General features: G+C 38.7%; 1 protein-coding gene across 3 annotated transcripts; it reads left to right on the top strand.

Annotated features, from left to right (window-relative positions):
• Window positions 1-25,149, top strand: LOC122640107 (splicing factor YJU2-like). Of its 3 annotated transcripts, none has more exons than XM_043833239.1 (9): window positions 1-12; window positions 2,855-3,086; window positions 6,611-6,760; window positions 6,874-7,008; window positions 7,443-7,508; window positions 9,099-9,152; window positions 9,304-9,426; window positions 18,774-18,855; window positions 24,876-25,149. In XM_043833239.1, exons 2-9 carry the CDS (start codon window positions 2,889-2,891, stop codon window positions 25,088-25,090), a joined length of 1,023 nt encoding a protein of 340 aa, XP_043689174.1. In that variant the 5' UTR covers window positions 1-12; window positions 2,855-2,888; the 3' UTR covers window positions 25,091-25,149. The 3 variants fall into 3 exon arrangements, with proteins under 3 accessions (XP_043689174.1, XP_043689172.1, XP_043689175.1); XM_043833237.1 differs by lacking the exon at window positions 1-12 and adding an exon at window positions 1,725-1,880; XM_043833240.1 differs by lacking the exons at window positions 1-12; window positions 9,099-9,152 and adding an exon at window positions 1,725-1,880.

The raw sequence follows: 25,149 nt of genomic DNA, 5'->3' as shown, positions 1-25,149 counted from the left end.
AAACTTAGAAGAGTGTGGATGATATTTTCCCTAACAAGAATTCATCCCTTTCCGTGTTGTGACAGGTTTCTTTCTTTTTTGTTTTTTCCTTTAAAAAAACAAGTTGTGATCGGTTTCACAATTCCGATAAAACGATAAAATTTCAGAACTCCTTTCAAGAAATCCTTCAGTGTCCCTCCCGGGCTCTCTCCGGGCCTCCTGTCCCTTCTCATGTCTTGTTGAACAAAATCCAACACGTTTCTTTATTTTGTATTGTGCTTTCAGGAATCATTGATCACGGGCAGAAGAAAAATAATCAAGAAATCTCAACCAGGTATTATCTCTGCGTTCTTTGCTCCTCTACCCGACTACCCCTCTTTTGTGTGTTTTTATTTCTCTCTCCCTCCCACCATACCCTCTAACATCATTTTTCATTTTGTATCGTGCTTCTCAGGGATCATTGATCGCAGCCAGATAAACCATTATCAAGAAATCTCAAACTGTAATTTAAACTTTATGTTCTTTCTTCCCCTACCCCTTATGTATATATTGATTTCCGTCGATTTTGTTTCACAAAAAAGAAGAAAAAAGATTTCCATCGATTTTGAACCAATCCGGATTTAAACCCGGACGGGGATGACCACTAAAAGTGTGGCGATTTTTCCACAATAAGGTATAGGGAAGCAGTTTTCTGTACGGGAATGTGGCCTATCCTCCTTAAAACAAGGAGGCAGAGGTGTCTTTTCACATGGGGAAGAGAGATAAACTCATGGGAGTGCTGGCGTAGGCCACACTCCCAGACAGAAAACTTTTTCCCTAAGATATATTCATGTGTTTGGTTCAAGTTATAAAAACACAGAATTGGTCATTGGCGATGCCAACCTGGATCACATCGGAATTGGCCCAAATCGGTTCTACCAAAATAAAGAATTGGCCCGAATCGGTGCTCAAGAACCTTAGAATTGATCCTTTAATCTGAAAACTAGGAATTTATAGGATTTGACCGTGTCGGATCGGTGAAATCGGGATCAAGACTGATTCCGATTCAAATGAGCAGATTTATCGAGCGGAATCCCGATTCCCGATTCCCGATTCTTAAAACCCTGTTGGATACAACTTACAATGGCGGTAGGAATCTTGTCGGGCAGCTTGCAAGTCGGGATTTCTTTCGGTCGATTGTCTTTCCTACCCAATTCGTCTCCAGAATCCCATCATAGGATTTTGCAGGGAAGTGAAGGAAAGGCGCTGCATCTCCTACGGTCGATAGCCATCTTCTACTTTCAGGAGCCATCTCCACGGTTGGTATCTTCTTCTGCTAAGTCGAGGTATTTCCGATTCTCTCCATTAGTATGTCGTTGAAAATCTTTTGTCTGATTTTCTCCTTCGTGGTTTTTCTCTGGTTATCTTCTAAATAGCCTCTGAAATAAATTTTTTTTTCTGCTTATGATTTCAAAGCCCTAGCCGAGCTCTCTAGCGTCTGTGAGCTTCTCTACTCTATATCGGTTTGGGGTTTTCTTCTCTTGAAGGTAAGCCCTAGCCAAGCTCTATACGACAAACGAACGCAAGTCGTTGGGATTCTTCTCTGATTTCTTTAGAGAGGTTTGAGTTTCTTCCAACTCGTTTCAGTTAGGCCCTCCCATCTCTCTCTCTCTCTCACACACACATTGGAACTTTTGGTGGAATCCTGTAACGTTTACTGTCCAACATTTACGATTTTGTATTTCCTTTTCCTTTTGTTCTTAGTTTCTTTTCACATTGACGTCCTCATCCACTTCTTCCTCAATTGATACTGTAGCTTTTTTCTGCTTCTAAAGCTTATTAGAAGCCCTGAGAAGTCAATTGAGTGTTTTGAATACTGACCAGAGACAAAGAGACTGGCTAACGTGTGTTCAATCTCGAGAGTAAATATTGTCGAGTATCCTGAGGACCCATTTTACTTAAATTCAGTTCTTCCTAAATTCTCGGTCTTCAGTTCTTTTTGGTTTTTGAAAAGTCATGAAGCCATCTTGATGTTTAACGGTCCTGTCAATTCTTGATGGTTAAAGGGTTTGGATACTTCGATTCCTGAACTTCAGAATCTCAGAGAAAATATAATAATTTATTTGCCACTGTAGATGCTCTGGAATATTTTTGGGTTCAAATTTTAATTGTTGGCTTATTATTGGGATTTTGATGTTGTGAATCACAGCAGGGTTTTCAGTGGCTGGTGAGAGAATCAAATAATTCCTCATGTATTTCTTGTTTCACCTTTTTGTGTTTTCTTGTATTTTTTATTTCTGGGGATTCATGAAATTGATCTTAATTTGGATAGGAGATTGAAATTCCTGTGTATTTTTTTAATAGTTGGATCTCCAATATCTACTATTTATTAAGTTTATCGCACCTCTGATTCTCTTGGTTTTTCTGCTATTTATATCCAAACATGCCAAGGGGTGGTAAAGGGTAACTTTCCCAAGCCAACCGAACAAGTAATTTAGTGGAAAAGTTACATTTTTCTACAACTTTACTATCCTTAACTATCCATATCATTCACCTCTTCAACATGTGGGGCTCAATCCCCCAACTTTCCTCCTCACACTCCCTGACAAACAAATGGGGCAGACCTAAAGGAAAACTACATAGCCATACACTTCTGGTTCTTGGGAATATTTAATTAACAATATGAAAAATCTATTATTACAGTTGGCTTTCATTAATTTCAGGCAATAACTTCAACTTGGAATGTTGTTGGAGTTCCTATTCAAAGTTTGAATCTGAAAAATGAAAGCTAGTTTGTTGAAGTTGCTAGATGTATAGGAACATGTCTTTGCAAATGCTTTGGGGAAAATCAAGGATGGACAACTAATTTTCCCTGTTCTCCTCTTTTTGGTTGTAGGTCTGCTAGATTTCTTTATTTTTGAGAAGCAAAGATGGGAGAGAGGAAGGTTTTGAATAAATATTACCCACCAGATTTTGATCCCTCTAAACTTCCTCGTCGGAGGCAGCAAAAGGACAAGCAGATCAAAGTGCGTATGATGCTTCCCATGAGTATTCGTTGTAATACTTGTGGGAACTATATATACAAGGGGACAAAGTTCAACTCGAGGAAAGAAGATGTTATTGGGGAGGTAACTAAGTTTTTTAATTATATATCATCACATGGTTTATTAATTTTTACCATCCTGAGGATTATTATCTCACAATGTTGTATGCTTGTAACTGATACTAACAGTAAAATAATACAAATCAATTTATTCAATGAACATGACTGTATACCTCTCTCTCTCCCCCTCTCCCTCCTTCACACTCTTTCCCTTACAAGTTGACAAGTTGGACTTGTATCACAGTCACTTGTCAAGCATATATTCAGTTCTATATTAAATAAACCATATATAGATGTCAGCATTTTGAGGTCTTTTAGGCCAATGCGAAACTCTCTATCCATGTCTGAGATTAACAGATCCTTAAAATTACCGGCTCATTTTTTCTTGACTGTTGTAGCCATTTGAATGCAACAGTGCTTCTAAGTTCTGGTATTTTTAGTTTCAATGAGAACACTAGTTAGTAATTGAAACTTCAAATTTTAGTAGTTATAAAAGAAATGGTGCAGGAACAATGTTGTACTGAGTTTTATTGCTCAAACCAGTAGCCAATAACAATATCTTTCTATCAAAGGAAGCTTCAAAGTAAGGGGAATTAGGATAACAAGCAAATAGGTAAAAGGAAGGGACTGTAATGGGGGTCAGATATGGTATATAATGAATGAATGGCTCGCTGATAATTGCAGTCTAATAGGATGAACAGAAAATAGGGTTATAGGTGACTCCTAGATGTGGTAGGAGTGGGGGTATTATGGCAATTAGGGTGCTGAGATTAGGTTTGAGGAAGTGATATTAATCTATTGATCTCAGATTTAATATAGGCTGAAGCAGTAGCTTAATAAGAGGGTAGGATGAGAATCGGCTAAGGCTAGAAGGGCTGAAAGCAGTGTATAACTGGGAATAGGGAAGAATAGGAGGAAACTTAAAATTTTGAAGATCAAGTGCTCAGAGCCTCTTCAAGTTTGGATCGAGTCCATGAATAGGGATGAAGATCATTCAATCCAAAGTTCAACAGGTTCTGATGGCTGAATTGGCCTGGACAGAAATATCTCTCTCAAAAAAAAAAAAAAGGTAGTATGCAATCTTCTGGAAGGGGAAAAGTCTAGTTGCAGGTTTTCTGGTTTAGACTTGTTGATGGCAGTGACTTCATTTCTGATCTCCAAAACAATAGCACAGCAGAAGAGAATGTAGAAGAGTAGCAAACGATCCACCCGGGCTTCACGCCACAAGGTGTCAATCGGATCAAACGCTGATTCCTTCAGTCTTGATCTAACACAAGACAAATTTTCGCTGGGGAAGACAAGTTGCAGAGCAACAGCTTTGTTTTTCAATAAAATTCATGGGTAATGAGCTTCCCATGATTTCTTTATTATTTAGGCCTAAGGCCAGCAACTTCAAGTCAGACTAGTATCCACCTAGCTGACTTGCAAAAACAGAACACAACCTCTCCCATGCGTGGAGAGATGTGGACCCAACTTAAAGACGTAAAAAACACACTAAGACTCTAAATAGGATAAATTAAACTCACAGATGGACCAAATTTGGATCAGGTTTCAGTTGAATTAAATCTAAACAAAAGACAGCAAAATAAACTAAGTATGGAGAACAAAACAGCAACTATTTAACTATCACTTGGACTTCTTCCTACGGATGTAGGTCTTCAGATCTGCATCAAGGGAGTTTTGGACGAATCTTGATTTTTGCTGAGTTATATGGTCACAGGAAAAAAACAAACGCTATGACAACTATGGTTGAGGGTGTGAAGCAATTAAAGCAAAACATTGAGAATATCACAAAGGATTTGTGTCTGAGGAGGAGAAAAGAAATACTCCCATCTGTCCCCACTATGACCATCCTCTCTGAAAAAGCCCAAAGTTTTGGGAAGAGTGGTTAATGCATTACACGTTTTTCAATATTGCCCTGCCATTGCTTATCTGCATTCTCCTCAAGTTGGGTAATTTTTAATGTGCTAATCAGTGCAAGATGGCAGAATAGTAACATAATAAAAATCCCATTACTTCATTGTGAGGTGGACATTGGACAAAGAATTTGGGGATGCCAAAAAGGGATGGAGGATTGTCTATGTGTAACAGAGGGAGTACTAAAGAGAATATCTAGGCATGAAAACAGTAGGGAGGAAGCAATAACGAACTATACCAAATCAACACCTAACTTGAGGGAATTTGGACCTAACATCCAATAGGGAAAACATAGTGACCGTAGTTCAAATTTCGGTTGAAATACCGGAATTTCAATGTAATATTTTGGTTTTGACACTTGTCAAAATGAAATGGCATGCAAATTGAGGAGTCTTCATTGTTTTGATTTTTTAACCAAAATGGACCATATTTCGGCCATTTCAGTGGTGTATTCCATCCATTTCAGTCATTTCTGTGCCATATTTCAGTGCCATTTCTGTGGTATATTTTGGTTTTGAGCAGGGTCAAAACCCCTGTTTAAACCGAAATCTTGAACCTTGATAGTGACCAAATAAGAGTGAGTATATTTCTCATTCCAAATAGAAGAGGAGCCAGCTAGCAGAGAGATATTATTCAATTCAGAAATCATATGGTGAACTAATCCAAGAAATTGCCTGCATAAGAAGGCACAATTGAATTCAGAATTATATTTACGTTTTTGTGAAATGAATCAAAGACCACATGAAGAATAGATGGATTCTTGTAGCTGCAGATTATACAACTCAAGAGTCGGGAAATCAATTGCTGGATTGAATGTAGGCCAAGAGGATTTGAAAAAAAACGAAACTAGCCTTTTTATTTTCTTTGTTAAGTAAAGAACGAATTTATTAATAAAAGAAAAAAGGCTAAGCTGTACAGACTACATGCCAAAGATGGCAGTCAAGTCAACTACTCAAGCAGATAGAATCCTCAAAAATATCTTATTACTGCACCAATGATGAATCCCTCTGATTACTAAAATTTGGAAGATACGTTTCAAAATTAAGAGCAGGAAGAAGCTAACCATAGGAGATTGTACTTGACTCTATTTGCCACCACATGGACTGATCTATCGTAGTTGTTGAACACTTGATCATTCCTAGCTCTTCAGATGCCCCTGTGGACAGCTTGGGATAAATTTGCATCCCCTTGTAATTGCCACTTGATTGGAAATGCGGAGTCAATACATATTTCATGGAAATAAAGCACAAGTTTGATGCATAAAATAAATGAAGTGCTTCCATCATGTTTTGAGTTTATAGAGTTATGTTTTTCATTTGTCATGGAAGATTTAGTAGTTAATGAGATCACCTCAGATATGATTTGTTTTCATTTTAAAAGATTAGTGTTGGTCTTCATTGCCTCTAATTAGAATAATATGCTGTATTCAGGTGAATTAAATGATATGATATGGCATTTTAGCTATTTAAAAATCAATGCAATATGCTAGATTACTTTTAACTTATCAATCTTTTTTTACATTTTAATTTTGGGGATAATTAGTGTCTCATGCAGCACATCGTTGATGTTTACCCTTGTTCGTCAGCTATTCAACCTATAATCCTCTAAACTAAATTTTTAAATATTTTGCAGACATATTTGGGAATCCAAATATTCCGGTTCTACTTCAAATGCACCAAGTGCTCTGCTGAACTGACAATGAAAACAGATCCACAAAATTCAGATTATGTTGTTGAGGCTGGTGCAACTCGCAATTTTGAGCCTTGGCGTGCTGAGGATGAGGTGATTAACCAATTTGTGATATATGGATAATTTTAATATCAATTTATCCTCGGCTGATTTCTGGAATTAAATTCAAGGATTCATTCTTAATCCATTATTATTTATTTATTCAGGCAGTTGAAAAAGAGAAGACGAGAAGGGATGATGAAGAGAAGGGAGATGCAATGAAATCCTTGGAGAACAGAACTTTAGATTCAAAAAGAGAGATGGACATTCTTGCAGCACTGGATGAAATGAAGTCCATGAAGGTATGTTTCAGTTACATATTTTCGAAATCTGTATATTCACTTCATGTCACATAATCGTGTGGTTTAGAAGCTCCAGTTGGGGGTGAATGATTTGGATTACGAACTAGCCAAATGCCTAGGGACCATTTCTTAGAGCAATGGTAAAAGGTTCAGGTTGCCAGGGAAAATGCCCAGGTTCAAGTCTTGAGGGCGGCCACTTTGCGCAAAAATGCCAAAAGTTAGGACTGACTCCAAAAACTCACCCCTCCCACAACCTTGCATAGGTGGTATCAGCACTGGGTAATGGCCCTTTAAGTAGCCAAATGCCTAATGAATAGGTCCATTATCGTAATGCATGAAGGCGATGCCCTTTTATGCTCTGCTCTCTGACTTAACAGATTTCATTTTGTCTTATGCACTCACTAAAACAAAGTTTTGCTCTGTTTTTTTTCCAGTCTAGACATGCAACCGTGAGTGTAGATGCGATGCTTGAGGCTTTGCAACGCACGACTGAAGAAAAGGTATGATGGTGCTGTTGTCTACTTTAAGTCAATTCAGATTCATTTATGCATATAAAACTACTCCAGAAATCTAACCTTGAAGCCCGAGGAAAAATGCAACATCTGTATGTTGAACTTAATTCAGAAATTCCTAATTCTTTCACAGGATCAGGAATAACGATATTACATGTACTGGCTGACCGTTGCACACATAACTAGGATTCAACATCTGCATAATTAGTCTGGTACACTTCGGACTATAAGCAGGCCTCATGTTGGTAGGCTTAAACAGGATTAGAAATAATATCAGGGTTTTGCAATTCAGTTCTGTTCACCGTTTACTTTGTTGCTCTTGGTGGTTAAGCTGCAATTTCCAACTAGAGCAGAATTCAACTCAAACTAGCTTATGTATGTTCTCCAGAGTAAACATGAAGCTCAGCTTTGATGATTTTCAATGGGGATGGGAATCCAACTTGTTTAGGAGAAGATTAGGTAAAGTTATCTAAATGCAGTAATATGTATATTGGGAATAAAATAAGGATTCCATTAGGTGGGTTGGATAGAGGTCTTGGCTTTACTTCTGTGTCTAGGAATTGATTTGTAGTGGATGCAAGTAATAAGCTAAACCTGGACATGGTTATTTTTGGAAGGGTGATTTGGTTGCTGCGGAGTTTTTTCCCCCCTTTGTATAAAGGTGTGAGGAGGCTCTTGGAGAGTCTAGGTCATACCGGTATTTGTGGGGTTGTTAGGAGATTTATTGTGGGCGGGTGGGCGGGCAAGGTGGGGGGGGAGGAGGTAAATTTAATTGATAAGGTAAAGGCATGTACAATTAAGTGCAATAAGTACAAAAGAGTCTATACAAAGAATTACAATCTGTACATATTTGCAAGGAGCAATGAAAGATTCTAACAACGATCACCAAGCTCAATAAAATTGATGCCCTAAAATTCTTTAGAGGTAGATTAGAAGAGGTTATGTATGCCTTCGTGGGTCTAGTAGTGCTGGGGTTCCATTATGTTTAGGGGGTAGGAATTAGCTTTACTCCAGAGGACAAATAGTTTTGCAGCAGAAACCCAAGGGTGAAAAAGGGAAAAGGTTATATTGGGGTGGAAGTAAACTTGGAGATAGTTACTTGTCTTGGGTGTAAGATTTAGGTACTTCAGTGGTTTGATTGGGACTCATTATCAGTCCAACCAGGCACATGGAACTGCATCAGTCTCCTTATCTTTTATGATCATCACCACACCTTTATCACTAGGGTGCGATTGAACTATGTTTCCATGATGTAAATTGGAATCTTATTGTCATCATGGCTCTTTAAATTAGGATTCCATTGTACATGTGCCTTTGATGTACAAAACTGGATTATCCATTAAAAAAAGTGTTTGAGTTCATGAGGTAAGGTGCAGAGCCCTTTCGTCGTCTACCCTGCCCCAAGTGAAACCTGACAAACTTTGGATATTTTTGGAACTCATATATACTTGGGATAACTGATAAAGTGGAATAATTTATTGTTTCGCTGTCAAACTAATTTTCTGTTGATGGTACTTTTCAAGTGCTGAATTAAGCTTGGAATGGCTGATTCTGTTGAACTATTTATGTGCTTGACAGGAGAAGAGATTTGCAGAAGAAGATGAAGAACTCATAAAGTCAATTTTTTCCCAGGTTAGACTATGAAGTCCATCTTCTGCTAGTTCGTCATCTTATTTAACTGCTTTTATTTATTGGTGGAGATTTTGCAGCTATTGGAATTGCTGTTTATGTCCTCTCCTCACATGGATTGCTTTCACTTTTTTTGTCCTATAATATTATCCAGGGTTCAAAAAACTATGTTAGAAGAATCTATGACGATGACGACGACGATGACGACGTTGATGATGATGATGATTTAAATCAGCTTTCAACTGATGGTGGGACGTCATCACAAGTTTATTCCAAGGTATTGTCTCCTCTCCCTTTCCTTGATTATGATTTTTTTGTTTGTCAAACATCTGCCCCACATTTAGGTGAATTGAAGGCATTAGTTTTCTGTTGCTGCTGGTAAGAAAAAATTTTCTTTCTCAAGAAGTTATTTCTTTTGAGATCTCTCTAATAAGAGATGCAACCAAAGAAAATGAGAAAGAAGGTAGAAGATGAAATAAAGACAGCAGAATATGGAAAAAGGGGAATCATTTAGGAAGGAAGGGACAACGAAAGAAGGGTCTTCAACCAAAAAAAAAAAAAAAAGAAGGGGTCAATTGAAGAGAAAGGAAAGGTTCCAGTCACCACAAGTTGTAAACAGATATAACTCTTTAAAACAAACAGTTTCCAACCATAAAAAATGCCACAGCTCTTTCAGAAATCTTATTATTGATAGAACTCTAACTTCACTCTCTTAAAAGCATAACTGTACTAGAACTGTTTGTGGATAAATGAAAATAACCCATGTTAAATAAAAGAACTTTTTATGACTAAAGCTCTAATCACACAGACTTTGCTGAACTAATTAATAAGAAAAGAAAATTACAGAATTACCTGTTCTTTAATTAAATTACTAAAGCACTCACCTAAACTCCTCCGACCTCTCCACGAGTCATGGTTTGAACACTGAAATATTTCGGTTGTGCAAGAAATCAAAACGAAATGTTATAAATAAAATTTACTGAAGCTTCAAATATTTTGGTTTCGGCTGAGTTTGAATTGAATTGTGTGCACAAATCCAAAATTTTAAACTTGCCCACAACTAATTTCATACCTGAAATCAAGCCTTGGGTGCTTTTTTTTTTTTTTTTTATCTACTTGGGCTTGGGTTTCCAATTTGATTCTGTTTTATTTACCAATAGGTAGCTGTTGCATCAATATCTCGTTTTTATTTTGTGATGCAGATTCATCACCAAATTAGGCTTCTTTGCTTGGAAATAAGTCTAGGGTTGGGTTAAATACATGTTGGGATTTATAGACCTAAAGTATGGGTAATAGGGTTCCATACGGGATTAGCTATTTTAATTCTGTACTTAGTATGGAGATTTGAGAATAATGACTTGTGACTTTGTGATCACCGCCCCTTTAGTTATAAAAGACGAGAGAACAGTCAAGAATAGGTACAAAGACAGAAATACCCCTAGGACAAAAATACCCTTGAACACATTTTACAACACTTCCCCTCAAGTTGGTGCATAAATGTCAAACATGCCCAACTTGCTAACAACAGGTGCAAAACTTTTACTATTAATACTTCAGTAAATATACCAGTCAATTGATCACCAGACTGAACAAATGGAATGCATATTACTCCTTGCTCTAGCTTCTCCTTGATGAAATGACAATCGATTTCAATATTCTTAGTACGATCGTGTTGAACGGGGTTGTGAGCAATACTTATTGCTGATTTGCTATTTCAGTATAAACGCATAGGCAGCTTTAACAGGAACACAAATCATGAAGGAGTCCTTGCAGCCAAAGGAGCTCACAATACGATGGGCCATAGCCCGAAATTCCACTTCTGCATTGGATCGGGCAACATCAACTTGCTTCTTGCTCCGCCAAGTCGCTAAATTCCTACCAACAAAGGTGCAATATCCCGAGATAGACCTCCTGTCATCCGGACATCCTGCCCAATCTGCATCAGTGTGGGCCTCAACTCATAAGTGACGCTGAGGAGAAAAAAGAACACCTTTTCCGGGAGTGGACTTTAAATATCTTAGGATTCTATATGCTGCTTCTAGATGAGTGGAATGAGGATCATGCATATACTAGCTCGCCACACTAACTGCAAATGCTATATCGGGCCATGTGTGGGATAAGTATATTAAATAACCAACCAGTCTCTGATAACTGCCTCTATCCGCAAGATCTCCATCTTTATAATGTAGGGCACTTTTGGCCCAAGACCAAGCACAGCCGTGGGTTAAGCTAGCTAGGGTTAGTCCCTGCGATATTATTGTTGGTGGGGCCCATGAAGTCGACTCCAAAGAGCCACCAGACCTGAGTTTAATTTTCTTAATGTGCCCTTTCATTTTCCTAGGCTTAGTTAATGAGTTGATTTCTTTTTCTAGGTGCTTGAATTAAACTTTTCAGTTTTCTAGTTGGGTCTTTTAAGTTTTCTATGTAGGAGTCCAAGAGTTTGTGTAAGTAATTAATTTTACTTGGTATTAATTTCTAGATAATTTAATGCTTTATGGGAGTTAGCTTCTAGCTGATTAATGCTCGAGTCCAAGAGTCATTTTTATTTTCTTTATATACTCATGTAATCCAACAATAAAAAAAAAAAGATTTGAAAAATGAATCAAATGTTGGATTTCATTGGAAATCAGCAGGTGTATTGATCACCCTCTATCCCTTCCCCTCTCCTCAACATCTTCTCTTTTTTCTCTCCCCCTCTCAATCTCATCTCTTCTCCTCTCTCTCACGATACTCCCTCTCATTCCCCCGTCTCTTCTTCTCTCTTCATCAAGGTCAGAATCTGATCTTGAAACCTCATCTTCTCCCTAAATCCTATCCCTAATCTCCTTATAAATTAGATATGATCTCTTTATTACAGATCTGAACCTTTCCGCCTGCGTCACTTTACCTTTTAGGTGAGTATTCAACTCCAAAGGAGTATCTGCAGGTTTACATCCCAACATTCCTGTTTCAGATAACAGATCAAGGGTATACTTCTGTTGTGATAAGAAGATATCTTGAGCTGAATGAGTGACCTCGATCCCAAGGAAATATCTGAGTTTTCCTAGATCTTTGATTTCAAACTCTGTCCCCAAATAGGTCTTCAATTTCCTTATTTCATCAATAGCACTTTCAGTGATTACAATGTCACCCACATAAACGATCAATATTGTAATATGCGGACCTCTGTTCTTGATAAACAAAGTGTGATCAGCGTTACTTCGTTTGTAGCCTATCGACACTATAGCTCTATGGAAACGACCAAACCAAACTCTTGGGGACTGTTTTAGTCCATATAGAACCTTCTTGAGGTGATATATCATGCCCTAAGTTTCTCTAGCAGCAAAGACAGGAGGAATGTCCATGCATACCTCCTCTTCAAGCTCCCCATGAAGAAAGGCATTCTTCACATCCAGTTGTTGAAGATCCTAGCCTTGGTTAGCTGCGCAAGAAATGATGACTTTGACAGTATTCATCTTTGCTACAGGGGCAAAGGTTTCTTGATAGTCGATCCCATGTTTTGAGTGAATCCTCTGATTCTCTAGCAACCAATCTCGCCTTATATCTTTCCACTATTCCATCTGCCTTATGTTTGACTGTGAAGACCCACTTGCAGCCAACTGGTTTCTTTCCTGGAGGGAGACTCACCAAGTCCCAATTTTCATTTTTTCTCAATGCCCTCATTTCTTTATTCATTGCTTCTTTCCATCTTGAATTTGACATTGCTTCCTGCCAGGTGTTAGGGATGGAAACAGAAGACAAGGAGGAAACAAAATTATGGAAAGATGGAGAAATAGAGTCATAAGAAACAACATTAGAAATGGGATGTTAAGTACAAGTTCTATGGGGTTTACAAATAGCAATTGGTAAATCTAGATTAGGATCCAAAGGAGACTTACCAGGAGGAATAGGTGAAGAACTTGGGTTAGGAAGCTGGGTTAGGAAGCAACAATGGGTTAGGTGCAGTGGTGTTGGTATTGTCAACTTGCTTCTGTTTATGCCACGTTCCTCAAGTAAAAACCTTCAAGGTAATTCAGAGTACCCATACTCCCCCTAGACTTGAGTTTGCTCCTGTTCCTGCCCCGTTATTCCATTCTCAAGTTCAACCGATGTGTCTTTTACCGTGGGTACATCCAGAGAAGTAATCAAAGGCTCCTCTTCACTGGTAGACTCCCCCTAAAGAGGGAAATTACATGGAAAATACGCCTCTGGCTCCCGAAAATCAACATCCATGGTCGCAATCAATTTTCTTGAGGGAGGATGATAGTACTTGTATCCTTTCTGGGTAGCAGAATAACCCAGAAAAATACAGCACAATCCTTTGGGATCAAATTTTCCATGACCATGGTGGTTGCAAGCAAAGACCACACCTAAAAACTTTGGGAGACACCACAAATTTCGATGAGCCCAATAAAACTTAATAGGGCAGCGAGATGCCAACACTCTAGAAGGAGCCGATTGATAAGGCAAGCTGCCAACTGGACAACGTTACCCCAAAAACTAGGGGGAATAGTCATGGCGAACATTAGAGATCTGACCATTTCCAAGAGATGCTGATTCTTCCTTTCGACGACGCCATTCTGAGCTGGAGTGTCTACGCAGCTTGTCTGGTGTATAATGCCCTTGGTAGACAAGTATGCTTGAAAAGAACCATCAGTGTATTCCTTCACATTGTTAGACTGGAGGATCTTCACCTTGACATCAAACTGGGTTTGGAGCATTTTGTGAAACAATTGAAAGCAAGAAAATACATCACTCTTCTGGTGCATTAGGTATACCCAAGTGGTATGACAAACAATCAATGAAAGTGACAAACCACCGACAACCAGAAGTAGAAACACAACGGGCAGGACCCCATACATCAGAATGAATTAAAACTAGAAGGAACCAAACTTCGATTATTAAAAATAGGATAAATGGCATGAGTTTGCTTTGCAAAAAAGCAAGCATCACAAACAAAAGTGTTGGGGTTACAATTCTTCACTAAGCTGGAAAATAAAACAGATACAATCCCTAAAGGAGGGTGGCCCAAATGACGATGCCACCAATGTAATTCAGCCAATGCAGATGCAGACGAACCCTGGAGAGTAGCTTGGGATACCAATGCTGATGGGGAACTATCAAGCAAGTAGAGACCACCAGCCACCTTACCACTGCAAATCGTATGTCCCGTCACCAAGTCCTGAAATAGACAATGATCAGGAAAAAAAAAAGTTACTTTGCAATTTAGATCCTCTGTAAGGCTACTAATCGTAAGTAAATTTGTAGAAAACTTGGGAACACGCAAAATAGAAGAGAGGGACAATGATGGAGTGCATGTGATCATGCCCTTCCCAGAAACAGAAGAGAGAGAACCATTAGCCACTCGAACTTTGGTGTTATCTGACAAAGGAGAGTATTGGGAAAATTGAGTGGAAGATCCAGTCATATGGTCAGTAGCCTCTGAGTCAATTATCTAGGGAACAAATATGGCTAAGGAACTATGTCCATAAAAAGGAATACTTGGGTGGCCAGACAAAGAAGGAGAAGGCTGTTTAGAGTTCCCTGGTAGGGAGTTGGCCGAAGCAGTAGATGGAGCCGACGAGGGAGATGAGTCCAACCAAGTCACTAAACTACGCAGGGTATGGAGAACCTCCTGAGAAACAAATTGGTCAGCAGCAGCGTCTTCAGACGAAGTATGATGTGCTTTGGCAGAAGAGGGGCGACTCAGCCCACAACCCCGAGTCTGCGGGACGCCCATGTAATTTCCAGTACTTTTCACGGGTATGATGTTCCTTGCCGCAATAGTCACACATCACTGGATGAATTTTGAGAACTAGTGGACAGGGCTGATCGTTCCGGAGAAACTGGGTGAACCATGGCACTACGACAACTGTCCTTTGATTGCACCATGGTATAAGCCTGCTCAATTGTGGGAAAGGGATCCCGATTCAGGACATGAGCCTGAATCTGATCAAACTCAATGTTAAGCCCTACGAGAAAGTTGAAGACACGAAGACCATCCTCCCATTTTTTAAAGGCAATAGCATTAGTATCACATGTAGCGGTAAATTACCCATAAAAATTCTAACAGTTGCCACATGCTACGCAGGGTTAAATAATACTGAGAAAGAGATAACTCCCCTTGTTTGGTAGCATGGATTTTTTGGTGAAGTTCATAATACTGGCAGTATTACCGATCTGAGAATATTGTCTTTGGCTGTCTTCTAAATCTTGGCAGCAGTGTCAAGAAGTAAATAGCCCTCGGCTATGGTAGGATCCATGGAGTTGATGAGATAGGACATCACAAGAAAATTAGATGTCATCCATTTGTCTTGGGTAGGACCAGCAGTGGTAGACATAACAACTCCTGGAAGGTAGCCTGAAAGACCACGAGCACCAACGACAAGGTAGTAAGATCGCGACCACATCAAAGAATTGCTCCCATTTAATTTAATGGAGCTAGCAGGGAATGGAAGAAGATCTCTTTGATTTACTCCTTCCTGTCCAGTAGATACGGAGGAGATCTCAGAATCACCTATGGTTGCTGGTTAGAGAAGATTCACAAATACATCAACACGACGTGGATCCGAAAGAGAAAATCAACCTTTTGGGATTGAAAGAAAATCAAACGATGGAATGGTCGAAAATGCCTTGGTGGGAGAAAAACTCACCACCGAGGGTGAACTGAGAGAGAGGCGAGAGTGGTGGAGCCGCTAGAAGTGGTGGGAGGCGGAGGTGGTGGCTAAAAAATCGAGAAGAGAAGGGAGAGAGAGAGAGAGAAACGGTGGTGGTGGTTGGTTGGTGCTTGCTACGCAGAAATCGAGAAAGAGAAAGGGAAAGAGAGCCTAGGGTTCGAGATGAGAACCATTAGGGTTCGGATCCTGCTCTGATACCATATGGAGATTTGAGAATAATGGCTTGTGACTTTATGATCACAACCTTCTTTATTTATAATAGATGACAGAACATTCTAGAATAGGTACAGGGGCAAGACAAAAATACCCTTGACCATTTTACAACACTTAGTTTTATTTTGGTGTTTTTGTTCTTAAATTGAACCGGTTCAACCAGTGGTTCAATTTAAGTGATTTAGTAGTTTTTTTCAAGTGTTTAGTTGGACTGGATTAGGACTCTAATACTCTATAAGTCCAGCCATGTTTTGAGTCTATTTCCTTCAGTATTTTAGTTTCCTAGTTAGTTTAGGCTACCTAATAGGTTAAGGATTGGGTTAGGCCTTTCCTTTTTAGTGTAGGAGTCTAATTTTGAGTCTTTTATATAAAATTGTAAGAGGGGGGGGGGGGGGGAAGCATGGGACATGTTTTTTGACTAATGAAAAACATTTTGCTACTCTTCTTCTCTATTGAAGATTTTTGTCTTGAGTTTGATCAAGGCTGAAGGAATCAGTGTTTGATCCGATTGACACCTTACGATGGGAAGCCCGGGCGAATCGTTTGAAGGTATTGGTGTTTGATCTGATTGACACCTTGCGGTGAGAAGCCTGGGTGGTTCTTTGTTATCTCACCATTACTGTTCTTCATTCAAGCAAGCTGTTGTCAAGGTGTTACCATCATCAACCAGTAAGTTTGAATCTGATCCAAACCTTAGCCATTCTTCTTCTCCTCTTTTAGACCACCTACAACCCTCACAGCCAAACCCAGCTGTGAGAACTACTCCGTACTTGGACCGAGTGCTCTACTGCCCCTCTGGGAAATTCGATTCAAGGCTGGTGTCATTCTGTCCAGCCATTAACCCTAAATCTGAAATTTCCCCTATTCCAAATCCTAGCCCTAGTTTTCCTGAATTCATAAAACCTTTCTGCCGATTCTGTCCAACAGTCCCTGGTTTGTTTTTTTAAGATAAATCATCACTTGAATAATCAAACATAATACCTATCCTTAACCCTTACCTCAGAACCCTAAATCCCACTAAACCCTAACCCTAAATTAGCCAATTTTCAACCCTATAATGATTCTTCTTTGGATAACAGATCCTGGAATTTGGTCATAAATTCAAAATGCCTGTACACATCTTTGGATAACAGATCCTGTTTTGGTTCCTAGTTTGATAATTCAATTCTAGGATTACATTATTTTGTATACTATGAGATATATGGTCTTTAATGTTCCATTGCAAATCAAGGTACCCATTTCCTTGTTCCTCTCAGACCCTGGGGGCAACAATATCAACATTCAAAATGCCTGTACATAATCTTTTGTCATTGTGAGATCCTATTAGAATTTGGTCATAAATTTTATTCTCCTCTGAGTAAGACAAATATATTTCATCTGAAATTTGTAATCTTACCAAGAGATATTTATGTTTCATGCTAGCATCTCAATCCTTCATTCTTAGCTAGTTTTTTGACAATGCATTCACCCATAATTCAATTTTCGATTTGATCTTTCATCATTTGCTGCTCTGAGCTGATACGTAGATATATACGTAGGCAAGGTTCCAAACTTCAGTTTTGAGCAGGATTCAACCTTGGTCGAGACTGAAATATACCTGTTGAAATCTGCGAAATGGGCTTGAAATTTGGTCCATTTCCAGGTCAACTCGAATTGGCCATTTTGGTGGCCAAGTGATGGAATTTTTCCCAGAAATTTATTGTTGTATCTATTTAATTATGTTTACACATGTTTGAATCGTTAGATTGGAAAAGAAAAAAACCCCAAAGTGGTAGGTTGGCTTCGGACGGACCTTGGGTTGCTAGTTTATGTAGCCTAGTATATCCTTTTCTTATATAGCCTATAATTGGTGGAGGGCCGGATGGAAGAAAGAAAAAGTGTTGCAGGGGAAGGGGAAAAAGATTGCACAATCACACATTCTTAAAGAGTAAAACTGAAACTTGTATTCAATTCACTATCCCATTGTTGGGTTACATGCAAGTACATAAAGGGAAGATAACATGACTCCTAGTTAGTCTATGAAACTGAAATAACAACTTGCAATATGAAACTCAAACTCTAACTCCTATGTACTCAACTAAAAATAGAAGACTTAAATAAATAACCTAATAAATAAACTCATTCCAAGCCTTGTTGGACCAAAAACCATTGGACCGGTTCTGTTTTGGTTTGGGTCTCCAAAGCCTATCATGTCAGTCCAACCAGCCAAGTGATACAGCATCACTATTCTACGTATAAAATATTGAATAAAAATAATTGAAATATGCAATAAAAATTAAGTACCACAAAATTGGAAACCATTACACAATTTTGACCATTTTGGGCGAATGTGGCATTTTAGATAAGACACTGTACTGTTTCGGCGATATGAACAAAACAGTTTGGTCATTTAGCCAAAATTTTGACTGAAACCTTGTAAGCCTGTCAAGTGAGTGGTGGTTTAATTTGTAACAGGGTCCAAACTGACATAAACCGTCGAAAGTTCAATATTTTGACCGAAATTTCGAATTATGCAGACTTACAATACTATTAATTTGTTATGCCACGTAGTGTTCTTATTTGTAGTTCTTCAGCTTTTCACATGGTGTCTTCTGATCCAAATATTCTTAAGCTTGTCTTCATTAGTTTAAAAAAAAGTTCTTAGTTTGTCAATATTTATTTGTTATATTGATTTCTATATTTTAACTCAAATTTCGATTACTGGGAGAGATTATGCATTTACCTCCTTGGGAACCCATGATTATGTCTGATGCAGAGGAGAAAAGTTTCTGAAGAAGTGGGGAAACCGACAGATTGGCTGAGAAAAGGCAGTACTTTTGATAGCTTCAATACTAAAGGTTGGTTTGACTGTTGAGGTTATTTAATTTTTCTTTTCTATTTTGAAATTTTTGTACGCTTGAAGTTAAAGGATTGCTTTGCACCAAAAAGTATTAAAAAGAAGGTTGAAAGTTTGCTACTATTCTTTGTTTTAGGAGCAAAGCTTTTAGGGAAGTTATTCTGACCATATAGGCAAGGCTAGATTCTTCGTGAGCAAGCAGTTTGTGTTTCTTATTTTGGTTTTGCATGCTTTCGCTTTGGCCATTAAGGAAAATAGGAGTAAAATAGAGAAAAAGGTGAAATAAAATGCTTTATTTACAAATAAGTTGTGAGAAGGAGAAAGCAGGGAAACTCTCAGCATATTTCATTTGTCCCACTGATTATAAGGTTTAAGAAGACCTATTGTAATGTCAGTACTTTGTCAGTCGACACATGTTTCTTGTCAATATTAATTCTTGGAAGAACAATGAGCTAGGATTATTATTTATAGGCATTTACTCGAAGAATGTTGTATCGATTTATTCAATAATCAGTACATCATTCTTTGCTATTTTGTTTCCTTTGGGGTCTTTTTTTTTGGGGGGGGGGGGTGGAGGGAAAAGGGTGCGGGGCTTGTACAATGTTTCTTTGGTTTTTTATTTTCTAAAAAATGAGTGTTTAGTTTTGGTGGGTTCTCTTATTTTTTTGGTAGAGCACATACACCCTTCAATTGCTAATAAAAATTTTCTCGTCTTGTTGGGAAACTGTGCCGACAAATCTCTTTGTTTCCTAAACGATCAGCATAAAATTGTCAATACATATTTTAGATTAATTAGTGATGGTTTTGGGGAATTGTGACTTGTGTCTGTGAGACATAACCCACTCTTTATTTATAATAAGATATGAAGTACAAAGACACTAAATCCCCTAGGGCAACACAAGATAAACCCTATGGACAATTATACCCTTGAACCCATATTACAACATTCCCCCCTCAAGTTGGTGCATGGATGTCACACATGCCCAACTTGAACACAAGAGGACAAAACACTTTACTACTTAATCCTTTAGTAAAAACATTAGCAAGTTGATCTCCAGACTTGACAAACGGAATGCAAATCAGGCCTTGTTCTAGCTTCTCTTTGATGAAATGGCGGTCAATCTCCACATGCTTGGTGATCATACTGGACAGGATTGTGAGCAATATTGATAGCAGATTTGTTGTCACAATAAAGCATCATAGGTAAAGGTGTAGGAACAGCCAGGTCCTTCAATAATCCCTGGAGCCACATTAACTCACAAATGCCATGGGACATAGCATGGAACTCAGCTTCAGCACTGGACCTTGCAACAATATTCTGTTTCTTGCTTCACCAAGTAACTAGGTTGCCTCCAACAAAGATGCAGTAACCGGATGTAGACCGTCGATCATCAGTAGAGCTGGCCCAATCAGAGTCGGTAAAGGCTTTTCCACCGATAGATGATCATGAGGAGAGAAAAGAATTTCCTTTCCTAGGACAGACTTTAAGTACTGTAATATACGCATCACCACTTCCCAATGTGATGTGTAAGGGTCATGCATGTATTGGCTAACCATACTGACTGCAAAAGCGATGTCTGGTTGGGTATGGGAGAGATAGATCAACTTCCCAACCAACCGTTGATACTGCCCTTTATCCACAGGATCACCAATTCACTAGTCTTGCTAGAGAGTCGAACACTTGCTTCCAAAGGAGTGTTTGAAGGTTTACACCCTAACGTTTCAGATAACAAATCCAAGGTGTATTTCCGTTAAGAGAGAAACACCCCTTTGGTAGAACGTACAATCTCAATGCCAAGAAAGTACCTCAATGTACCAAGGTCTTTGATCTCAAAGTCCTTCCCAAGATGCGATTTGAGACAAGTAATTTCCTTAGTGTCGCTACCAATGACCACAATATTGTCCACATAGACAATAAGAATTGCAATTTTGGATCCAGATCACTTGATAAAGAGAGTGTGATCAGCATTGCTTTGGGTGTAACCAAAAGATATCATTGCACCATGAAATCTCCCAAACCAAGCTCGTGGAGACTACTTTAAACCGTTCAAGAGGCACGTTTTAGTATGCTTACCTTCCCATGAGTCTTCTGAGTAGCAAAATCAGAAGGAACATCTAGGTATACGGCGTGTACCTCTTCTTCCTGTTCACCATTGAGGAATGCATTTTTCACATCTAGTTGCTGCAATTCCCATCCAAGGTTAACTGCTCATGACAAGATCACACAACATTGGAATTCATGAGGATATTGATTGAAAGACATAAAGGCAGGGGCATATATGGAAACCAGGAAATAAAATAAAGCAGAAAATGTGGGAATAGCATCATCTTCAACCACGATTCTCAGCAGTAAGGAGTTGAGAAGGGGAGAGGGTAACAAGATGACTCCATCATCTCCTTCCTCCAGACACAACCAGAGGGGGCAAACAGTGGCAGTCGAGAAAGGAATTGTTGACGCAGAAACCAGGGAAAAGGCAGCGACAAATTGCAAGGATGAAGCGGAGAATACAGCATTCGACACCATGAAATTCCAGGGAAAAGCCAGGCAGCAGTAACTAAAATAGCAGCCAAGATGGTTTCATGTACGAAAACGGCAATAACATCAGCAATATGGTGGAACTGTATATCTTCGTCTTCGTTCTTCGATCAAATAGTTGCAGCAAAGATAAAATAAAGCCAGCAGAGGAATAAATCCCAGAAATCAAATAGTTTCAGCAGGGGTGTCTCAGCAGTAGAAAGTCCAGAAATCTTCAGCAGTAGAAGTAGAGGTAGTTTGGCAGAAATAGAGCTCCAACAATAGAGCTTCAGCAATAGAGGAATCGATCAGCAGTAGCAGGTATGATATTCATACACAATTGTAATCAAAACCATACAAAACCCTAGTTCTTCTTCTATGAACTAGGGTTTCTTCTTCAAATCAGAAATCCAAAAATGACTCTCAAAACGGCAATTACGGAGAGAATCTGGTACTTAGTTACTACTCTGATACCATGTAACAATAACAGATTAGTAAACCAGAGAACCGAGAGAGAGAGAGAGAGAGAGAGAGAGAGAGAGAGATGAGGAATGAGAAAGGGGGACTGACTAGAGAGCATGGATCAATGCTAGCAGTCCCCCCAATGTCTTTATTTATACTAATCAGATTACATAACTTTAGACTCATATTTGTCATAGGAATAAGAAATAAGTAAATAACTCAAAGACTAACTCTAATTACTTCTAAACATACTAGGACTCCAAGACACTAAATCACGATAGGATGGAAAACCCCCTTTAGCGTGTTACAATAATTATCAATTATGAAGGTCTGACCATCAAACCATGTCCCAAGAGGACCTTCTATGACTCGGTTCAACTCAACTGAGCCTAATCCTAATTGTGAGAAACCACCTCTAGCCGTAGAGATCCATAATCCATTTCATTCTATTCAATATTATGTCAATTTATTTATATAGACCAAAACAAGAAGGCTTATCCTACAGTCACTTTTTTTTACTCAAAAACTGGCTCATAGAAGGCTCATACTTGTACTTTGACTTACTAATAAAGGCCTCTAATCCTAACTCTAAAAATACCTTTGTTAAAAGCAGACAACTAAATTTGTACTGAAGCTAGATAGCTTTCCTAAGACCCATTGAAATTATTCCATCTAATGCAAGGCAAGTCTATGACTAATCCTTAATAACATACCATAGGGCTAGTCCTCTTAGAATTCAAAAAAAATTACATAAAAGTCCCCGAGCAACTGAATAAATCTCAAAACTCAAAATACAATTGTGTAAATCTGATGCAGACTGCATAGTGCATAAATTGTCACTATTATGTAATTCCATGCTGTGTAAAAATCCCCAAATTCTCGTGTGTACTAGAGCATTATTGATGCAGATAAATTAGAGAAATGAGCTTGTTTTAGTGGAAATAAGCTTTGGGTTGGGTTCTATACATGTTGGGTTTTTGGTGCAATGGTTTTTCATTGTAATGGGCCACTTTTATGGGCCTAAAATCTGGGTTGGAGTAGGCATACCGAATTTACTTTATTAGTTTTGTTTGAGTGTTCTATTTCATTAAGTAATTATTACTTCTTTGTTTGTTAAGGATTGGATAGTCTTGTATGAGTAGAACTCCTATTCCTACATAGAATAGAATTTTAATCATGTGGGACACTTATCTAGGTTAGTTTAGATAGAGTTTTATTCTTGTGGATATTAATTCCGATTGTAACGGAAGAATTTTTCCTATGTTCACTTTTCTTTCCTATTGTAAGTACGCTTTTAGTTGCTATTTAAATGTTGTAAAGCCAAAGAGCCCCTCACGATTTTTACTATGAATGAAAGCTTTGCTTTTCGTAAGTTCTGTGATGAATCAGAATTCTGTTGTGGTGATTCTAACCTAGGCCTTGGGTGGTGATTCCCAGGACATGTCTTCTTTTATTTCTATCTTCTCTTGTAGTTGCTGAAACCCAGTTCCGTGCTATCCCTTGTTTTAATCTTCTAGTCTGTTAGTTTTGTTTACCTTCTATTTGTCTGTTAATCACTTCCATAATCTTATTGTTAGTTCTACTTCCTGAGACATCATCTCATGCATAGGTCCGCCAAGCATCCTCCCCCTGCCTTTTCCATAATAAAGTCTACACAGTAATTTTCCAGTTTCTATGAATAGAAGAGACATCATCTCATGCATAGGTCCGCCAAGCATCCTCCCCCTGCCTTTTCCATAATAAAGTCTGGTTCTTTAGAGTTTTAAACTGCTGTTCCTCCCACTCCATAAACTCCATAAAACAGCTCCTTGAATGAGTCCAGCAACCTATTTACTTCCGCCTATAAAGTCCATGCCCTTCCAACAAGCCCACAGCCTTGCCTAAGGGCCAGAAGTGGATCAGCAGATATTCAATTCTCCCAAGAGAATTCCAGACCTCATGAGCAAAGACAGAATGCAAGACCATGTGGTTCGTGGATTTTTCTGCAGAATATGGATACATTCAGGGTTTCTAAAAACTCAAGATCAGTAGCAGGAATGGGCCCACTCATCCAAATTTGACTCGGCAGAACCAACCCAAGTTTGGCCCAGTTTGGAAGGAAAAATCAGGTAATAATCGAGGGGATCGGAGTTAGCTAGTCTGATCCCAATACCTAAAACCATACATATCTTAGACAGGATTAGGCATTTAGTGATCAGCTGGTCTATAGTTAAGGATTTTATCCTTTGCTACCGTCCAGACAGTATTGGATCTTCAGTGGACTCAACGAGCCTTGAAAGGAAAATCAGGTTTTCCTAATCATAGTTAAAATCACAGTATGAGTTCACAGGGGAAGGTCTTGATCTTCAATCCTCAACAATCTCATCTACTTCACTGACCTGAATGGTTGCATTATCGTTGAGGGAGGCAATAGCAAATTGATTGACTTTCTAATTGCAACCTTAGAAATTTTCAAAAAGTACCCAAATGAGAAAGAAGAGAAAATAAAACTGATATACCAGGTTGAATTTTTTTGGGGGAATAACGTGTCATTAGGCATGTATTATTGTAAGTACAAGAGTATCAAAACGCAGGGGTAAGGTTGCGCCATTGTGACCAAGTGGCCATGGGTTTGAGTCTCAGGAGACAGCCTCTCTGCAATGCAGAGGTAAGGCTGTGTACATTATTTACCCTCCCCAGACCCCGGCAGTGGCTGGAGTCTCGTGTACTGGGTTCGCCCTTTTTTAAGTTCAAGAGTATCAAAACCAAGATAAATACCAAATAATAGATTGGCAAGAACGAAAGATGGAAGGTAAAACCCATGTCAATTGGTGACTTACCTGTTGCCCGAGTATTTTAGTCAATAAATGTGTAGGCAGCCCAGTAAAGAGCACAAATAGCGAGCATCATTCATAAGGCAAAAGACTGTCCTGAAGAATTAGATCTTTTGGCAAGGCTATTTATTATTATTCGGAGAATCTGGTAATTTAATCAAATTGCATTAATTTCCATAGATATATATTTTGTGCTGTAATTAACTCATTGTGTTTACCCTTGTTTTACAGAAACTGTTGGTGATTCTGAGGCTCCAAAGAATGACAAATTTGTCTTCAAAACTCCGTTAGTCAGAATTTCTGTTGTGAAGAAGCCTTTGCCACCTCCTACTGAAAACAATCAAGTGGAAGACACGGACAAACAAGAAGAGGAACCAAAAGCCAATGATACAAGCAATGTACTCCAGTCGTTGTGTCAAGACTATGGAAGTGATGAAAGTGAGTAGCAATTTTGTAATTTACCTCTTCAGACTTGAATATTTTTAACGATCGTAATTTTTTTCTT

Source organism: Telopea speciosissima, chromosome 9 (genome assembly GCF_018873765.1).
Source record: "Telopea speciosissima isolate NSW1024214 ecotype Mountain lineage chromosome 9, Tspe_v1, whole genome shotgun sequence".
NCBI lineage: Eukaryota > Viridiplantae > Streptophyta > Magnoliopsida > Proteales > Proteaceae > Telopea > Telopea speciosissima.
Note: the sequence above shows the minus strand (reverse complement) of the source record. Positions and strands in the feature narration are given on the sequence as shown.

What these genes read in the sequence shown, in the direction of transcription:
- LOC122640107 (XM_043833239.1), top strand. Translation starts at nt 2,889, where the DNA reads ATGGGAGAGAGGAAGGTTTTGAATAAATATTACCCACCAGATTTTGAT. An exon ending in CTTGGCGTGCTGAGGATGAG is followed by an intron (nt 6,761 to 6,873) that starts GTGATTAACCAA and finishes TTATTTATTCAG; the next exon opens with GCAGTTGAAAAAGAGAAGAC. An exon ending in TAAAGTCAATTTTTTCCCAG is followed by an intron (nt 9,153 to 9,303) that starts GTTAGACTATGA and finishes AATATTATCCAG; the next exon opens with GGTTCAAAAAACTATGTTAG.